The sequence below is a fragment of the Poecilia reticulata genome, chromosome 7, assembly GCF_904066995.2.
Source record: "Poecilia reticulata chromosome 7, P_reticulata-male-v2, whole genome shotgun sequence".
NCBI classification, from domain to species: domain Eukaryota; kingdom Metazoa; phylum Chordata; class Actinopteri; order Cyprinodontiformes; family Poeciliidae; genus Poecilia; species Poecilia reticulata.
The window spans coordinates 30,566,752-30,573,833 of record NC_088836.1 but is presented as its reverse complement, the minus strand read 5'-3'; the positions used below and the strand labels follow the sequence as shown (position 1 = coordinate 30,573,833).

The window sequence follows — 7,082 nt, the reverse complement described above, 5'->3', positions numbered from 1 at the left end:
TTCTATTAATATATGTTTATTCTTCTCCATTTTTACTGTCATGTTTTATTTTTGTATTTGCAAACGTTTTACAGGTCCGCTGTGCAGAGACCTATCACCACAGCACACACACTGGCACAACAAGATTGGTCAGAAACAGAATTAATTTCATTTAGTAGCACACAGATTTTGGGGGACTTTTGCAAGGATGCAACAGAGACATACCATAACACTAATAAATCTTTCTTTTTTTTTCAGATTTTTTCTTGTACTGAAATAAAAAATTATGTTTTGACTTGCCGAAATAAAACAAAGAATGATCATTCTCATTCTTAACCTCTTAAAAAACATAAATAAAAGTACAAAATTAAGAGATAAACATGAGTTATAACCTTTACATGTCATGTACAGCAGTTGAATGGAGCTCTAATGAATGCATTGTGGTCCAAAACGGCGTCTTCACCCCAACATGAAATAAAATAATCTCTGTATTTAAATAAGAAACTGCTGACAATATAAAAATACATGGCATTGTATTGTAGCTTCATTAAATAAATCAACAATTTATATATATATATTTATTTATATATATAAAATATTATACTGACGTGTAGAAAAATATGCCTTACAACTTTTTTTAAAAGAGTAACAGCTGTAAGCTTCTTGTCTGCCACTTCACCACAAAAATGAAACATATGTACAAAGAAACAACTGATAGGCAGTCAGAATGAACCGATGCACTCTTATAGATATTTTTTCCGACTTGACATGTATTTATATATCTATATATATTTGATACTATAGGATTCAAGCAGTAATTGATGGCAATACATACTCAAAAATAAGTTAATAATAAAAAAAGAAGTATTTTTCTGTCATTTATGGCGATATCAGTGTATCTTTGGAGAGCGGGAGAGAGAGGACGTTGAGGGAGACACATTTTTAATTTAAAATTTTTTTTCCAGATGTTTTTGTGTCACATCACCTGCGTAACAGTATTTCAGCCCACTGAGATCAGAACAAACACAGGCAGTGTCAGCTATCCCTAAAAAGTGAAAAAGGAAGAAAAAGAAGAGAATAGCCGGGACAAGAGTCAGGGAATACGGAGACTGTTTTTGTTTTGTTTTTAAATCATCACTGAGGCAGTTCACGGAGCATTAACACAAGCATGCAGCATGTCACCGAGACGAGGCAGAGGACGCTGCTGCAGCTGTTTGACATTCAGGCAGAATGTTGCTGATGCTGATGCTTGACCGTAAAAGAGAGTATCTTGCTGCAAGAGACAAGAGACAGAGCGAAAGAGAGGGCATGAATGTGTATTTTCCCCATAGGGAGTGGTTTATCCCTGTTACCTCCTGTCCAGGCAGTGTCTAGCACATGCTAAAGCCACCCGCCCTCTCCTCCCGGTGCTCCAGCTCCTCCACCCATCAACCACCATCACCTCCTCCTTCTTCTCCTTCTCCAGGCTCAGAGCAGTCGGGCAGACGCGTCCCTCACTCCCCATCGCATGGTAAAGTGCCGTCCTCTCTGGCACGGGAAGGCACGGGCGCGCCGAGTTCGTCTACGCACCAGCAGTGGCCACGCTGCATGCCCTTGGAGGAGCGGCACTACGAGGAGAGAGAAAGAAATGGACACAAAAATGTACTTTTTCATGTATTTTCTTTGGAATTTACAGGGTTTCTGAAGGTTTCACCAAATCAAGTGTAAGACGTTTTAAGACAATTATTAAGGCCATTAGAAAATACATTTAATGGTGGCTTCCTTTAACAGGTCTATCAGTTATAAGTTATACAAAACATATTACACTCTCATGTGAAAATAGCTGAAGACAGAAGCGCAATACTACAACCGTCTGTCTTTGAAAAGCTTTAGTAGAGCCTTCTGCACAATCAACAGAAATGTAGCTGGTGGTTTCCAAGATGTTTCCAACAGCCATTTTCCAGACCATACAGTGGTTAAGAAACCAGCTGACTAAGCATGCTGGAGCTCAGATACGGTTGCTAGGTAATGGGCAGAACTCGGCTGGGGTTGCTAGGTAACGGCGCAGTATGACTCAACAATCAGAAGGTTTTTTTGAAACGGCTTGTTTTCCATACTTAAAAAAACATAAACTAAAACAAAAACAGCCGGATGACTTTTTTTAAGCACTTGAGCTATGAATAACGTATTTAAAGCCTTTTTTACTCAATGAATATAGGACAATTTAAGACTTTTTAAATGAAACTTAATGATGATTTACCTGACAGTCTGACAAAAAAGCAATGGAAAATCTTAAAAGTGTGGCATGCAGTTGTGTAAAGCCTGTCCGAGTCAACACTTTGTATAATCAATGCTGCAGTGTTTCTCCCATCCTTCCTTCCATTGGATGATTTTTGTTTTTCAAGGTTGGGCCACAAGAGGGCGCTAGATAAGCTCAGAAAGTTGAAGGGTCACCTATAATTTTTGAAACCATAAGGTCTAACCAGTTTTTTAATCATAATTATAAAATGTAAATTAAAATAACATTGAAATGTTATTTTCATTGCGTATCCTTCCGACTGGCTCAAAATTAAGCTGCTTTGCTCTTCCAGCTAGCATAACAGCATGAAATGGAAAAGTTTCTGACAAGAAAGGTAAGGTAAGGTAATTTTATATATATATAGCACATTTTTAGCAACAAAGAAACAAAGAAGCAAAGAAACAGGCAGAAGGAACCGTTCAGCAGTCCTGCTGTGGAGGACACCTCTGGAAAACCCCCCAATAACTCACGGCCGACTAAAATTAGAAGATATGAGGCAGCATTAAACAGATAGTGAATAAAAGTGAGGAACAAAGCATTCTGAAAATTGATGTTAATTTAAATATTTTGCAGTAGCACTGTCTGTGGATTTGCAAAGGGGATATCCAGTTAGAAGCTAATGCAGTTTTGAGGGAAATTACATGGAAAAGTTTGGAACCTCTGTGTTGATACTCATTTTTAAAGCATTACCTAACTTGGATTTAGGTCTGGACTTTGACTGGGCCATTTCCAAAACATGAATGTAGTTATTTCCATTATTTTAATTTGTTTAGGATTTCTAGCGTCCCCCCACAGCATGATGCTGCAACTACCATGTTTGCACACATATAAATGGTTTTACTGGATTTTAATTAGGGTAAAAAGGAGTAAAATAACAACAACAAAAAAATCCCCCATCCACTCATGCAAATTGTGCAACACTGAACAGAGACCTAGAAACCTCTACCTGCTTTTTCCTGTAGAAGCCTCGGGTGTCACAGTTGGGAATGTAGATGTCGCGGTCAGACTGGAAGACCGTCAGCTCCAGTCCCCTCAGGACGCTGTTGAGCAGCTTGCGACAGGGTGCCTGGAAAAAGAGCAATGCAGAGGGCGACTTTAAAAGCCCCAGGGAGGCAAAGACAGAACCTGGGTGGCATTTAAAAGCTGCTGGTTCCCCTCAGAAATCCTTCGTCGGTGTTAGATTAGCAGCCGTTTTGCATTGTGACAAGCAGGATCATTTATGTGTATCAGATGTCAGATATTGTGTCACATTATATAACGTTTTGTTATACAATGCTTCAGCTTTTCAGATCACAGAAATGACTGTGCATTTTTCTGGTGTGAAATGTGACTGTGTCATCTCTTTCAGCAGCACACACACCACTTCTGAACATACAGACTTATCTTCTGTTTGAAATAAATCTGTGGCTGCAGCAGTCGAGTCCAAACTTTCCCGATTCACATCATGCTCAATTAGTTCTGCCGCATAGCAGCACACACATCATGCACCATAATGCATGGCGTGTGAGCAGCGTGTGTACATGTCGCTGCAACACCCTGAACAGCAGCGGATCCGTGAGGAAATGAATTGCACTGCATCCTTCATTTTTCTTTTTTTTACTTTGCAGAGATATAACAGAAGGGCTTAAACTTACTTTTTCAAGGTCGCCAAAGTGTGAGGGATGTGGACCTGGGAGGAAAGGAAACGCCATGATGAGAATGTGACATTAAAACAGCAGCGCTCTCCATTTATCAATTTATTTTACAATTTGCGACGGACTGCTGCATCTTTGCGCTAAACAAGTCTGCTGGAGACCTCCAGCTGTGACTGAGCACTGATTACCATCAGTACGCTCTCTTTTTTCATGCCGGTTAATCGCAGTATCTCAGTTTGAACAGCAGATGGTGATCAATGCAATAAATAGCAGCATGATCAGGATGTAGGTGACACTGTGACAGTTTCACATTCCATCTGAATTCCCTACGGAGAGGCTGACTTGTAGGACAAATCATTGTGATGAACCCTGGCATGGCAATGGATAATACATCTGGATGTGTTACAGCTAAAAAAAAAAACTGAAATCATTTAAATAAGTGCAAGCATTTACATCTTTACAGGCAAACTGATGCTGAAACTGAACCAAGAGTGTAATAGTTTCTGCAAAGCAGCAGAATCATGAATGAGTTTCTATCTATGGTGATTCCAGAGATGCGTTGGCTAGACACTAACTGGTGACACAGCATCACATGCATGCAATAAAAGAGCGAGTCTGCAGAAACGCATGCAGTATCCATCGTAATATAACACTAAATGTCAAGCTGAGTCTGTATGTGATTTCATGCACTTGTGTCTTACCTGTGGGGTGGGGCCTCTCGGTGGGACTAGTTCTGATGTGCTTGGCGCAAACGCCTCGTCCCTGCAACAGAGCCTGCAGAGGGCTGTGCTCCCTGGGTGGGGGCACGCAGCGGAGCCCCTTGGCACAGCTCAGGGTGTACACGCCACACGGCTCCCCCTGGGCCAAAACTGTCGTGCTGCCGGCGACGTTGTGGTCTCTCGGGGGCCGGCCCGCCCCCAGGGGGTCCTTGCAGGAGGGACAGACCTTGAAGGGCCCCCAGCGGCTTCCCCCGGCCCAGGATCCGCAGTGGGCAATCAGCAGCAACACAACGGCCGTTAAGTTAGAAAGGAGAGGCATCTTCTGTTCAGGTCTCAGGTTCTGCACACTGTCACTCCCTGTCAGTTAAATGTGGCCGATGCTATTTCTGGATGTATATCACTCTTGTCTTTTTTTTCCCCCCCTGCTTTCCTGCGTCCGTTTCCTGCTCCTAAAACAGTAGATTTCCTTGGCGCTTTGCCGGCTGAGTCCCCCTGCAGTGCCAGAGGACACAAATGGAGATTGAGAGAGACACAGCAAAGCGCCAGCTTTTAAAGATCTGAAAGGCGGTGATCGGGAGTGAGTGAGTGAGAGAGAGAGAGAGCACAGTTATGACACCTTCAGGGGCTGGGACTCAAAGAGAGAGAGAGAGGAAGAGAGAGAAAAAGAGAGAGAGAAGGAGGGGGGAGTAAAGGAAGGGTGGATTATATTCCTTTTAGAAATTATCAGAATCTCTCCACCCAATCACCATTCAAGCTAATCTGCTCCGTCAACACGTCCAGAATCACTTGGTCAGTTCTGTGTACTTTAATTTCAGTGTCAAAGATCCATCTCGAAGGTTCGCCATGGTAACAAATATAAATGTTCAGCACATGGGCGTCCACTGCAATGCTGTTCCCCCACTGCAAAATGCATATCCAACTCTAAGTTTTTTTTTCCGCGGTGGAATCCTCTGTAAGATTTCCTGTCTAAACATGTAACTGAGCTCCACAACTGTAATAATCTCTAACAATCTTTATGTTTAGGACTTTACAGAACACTGATTTAACGACTCAGACGCTCACGTACTGATATAAGTTAACTCTTAAACTGTAATCGAGAAGATTAAATGCATCCTGGGGAGCAGTGAAGCTTTGCAAACCACTAAATGTAGCTTCAGAGTTTTAAACAGCAGTGTCCCCTGCAGCTAAAAGCAGAATTAAAAGGATTCAATGCTGTTTTATTTATATACTGCCAATTTACATCAGTTATAATCCCAGAGCACCATGCAAAACAAACAGATCTGATTCATATACAGCTACAGCTCCAAATATAATAGGAAAGCAGAGTCGTTTCTGCAAAAATGTACATGAGATAATTTAAAACAATAACATGCAAAGCAATTAGTTTGGATTGTACACACAGTTTTTAATGCAGATTCTTATCCTGCAGCAACTGATCCTGACTCTTTCATCTGCCATGCAGTTATAGATCGACTGCATCAAAACTGACATACAGCAGGATTCTTATCTGATGCATAAAGACACAAACTCTGCTTCACAATAAACCTGGAAATCAATTGCGATTTTGTGAGAAAGATTTTGCATGACATTTGCAGTATCATAATTTGAAAAGTTTTACTGCTGCAGTAAAATGTTGAGGCTGGATTTCTAGCCCAGCCAAGATATTTCCGTCTCAAATATCCTTGTTACACGGTAAAAGTTCTGCAGTTAAAAATATTAAAGTTATGATGCTCGAAAGGAAAAGTTGACAAACTTTTGGCAGTAACACCCTGTATTAAGCAGCTTTGCTGTGACACAGCATGAAAATAAAACATTCTGAAAGTTAAGGGTTAGACTTGATGCCAGGCGTTGGTCCTATGGATCCAGCAGAGCGCAGTGACTCAGTGACTGACCTGTTCCTGCTGAAACGCTGGGCTCCATGGGGATGAAATCTGCCTCACCATCAGCCGCCCGGTGTCCGCATTGTGTTTGGCACGGAGTGCACAAATCACCTGCCGCCGTGTGTTCCCATCAGTTCTCAAGCTTCTGCAGGGCTCATATCAGGAGAATGTTCCACGGTTCTTGCCAGACCAGCAGGGGCCTTCTTTTCCACTCTGCTTTGGATTATTCATTTTTCTTCCTCGCTCAGTCTCTCTCTGGTTCCAGTCTAACCCCATCTGGCTCAAAAAGTATTTCTTTTCTCTGTTTAAAAAATAAATAAATAAAAAATCCCCACTCCAACCATCTGGTTTAAAGCAACCCCAATTACTGGTATAATTGCTTTATTAATAATGCATTTTAAGGTAATTAAACATCCAGTGATCATAAAATGCCATTATTGAAGCAAACTAGTCGAAACAAAAATATGGTGAAGGAAATAATTCATAATATAGTGATAAATATCAGGATTTTTTGACTCCATCAGATGAAATCAGGATGAACCCAGAGTGTCGCACACACACTCATCCGGGAGTCAGGATTGGTCAAACCCTT

The 7,082-nt window shown here is 41.4% G+C and overlaps 1 protein-coding gene across 2 annotated transcripts; it reads right to left on the bottom strand.

Annotated features, from left to right (window-relative positions):
* igfbp6b (insulin-like growth factor binding protein 6b) lies at window positions 1–7,077 on the bottom strand. Of its 2 annotated transcripts, XM_008414627.3 has the most exons (5): window positions 6,503–7,077; window positions 4,593–5,102; window positions 3,892–3,926; window positions 3,204–3,323; window positions 1–1,586 (listed from the first exon to the last, which is right to left on the bottom strand). In XM_008414627.3, the coding sequence occupies exons 2-5, from the start codon at window positions 4,927–4,929 to the stop codon at window positions 1,473–1,475; spliced, it is 606 nt and encodes a 201-aa protein (XP_008412849.1). In that variant the 5' UTR covers window positions 4,930–5,102; window positions 6,503–7,077; the 3' UTR covers window positions 1–1,472. The 2 variants fall into 2 exon arrangements, with proteins under 2 accessions (XP_008412849.1, XP_008412848.1); XM_008414626.3 differs by lacking the exon at window positions 6,503–7,077 and having other exon boundaries at window positions 4,593–6,468.
* Window positions 7,078–7,082: the final 5 nt, after the last annotated feature.

Coding starts and splice junctions, on each gene's coding strand:
- igfbp6b (XM_008414627.3), bottom strand. CDS start 4,929: ATGCCTCTCCTTTCTAACTTAACGGCCGTTGTGTTGCTGCTGATTGCC. Junction 3,927..4,592: donor CGAGAGGCCCCACCCCACAG/GTAAGACACAAG, acceptor CTTTCCTCCCAG/GTCCACATCCCTCACACTTT. Junction 1,587..3,203: donor GCTTCTACAGGAAAAAGCAG/GTAGAGGTTTCT, acceptor CTCTCCTCGTAG/TGCCGCTCCTCCAAGGGCAT.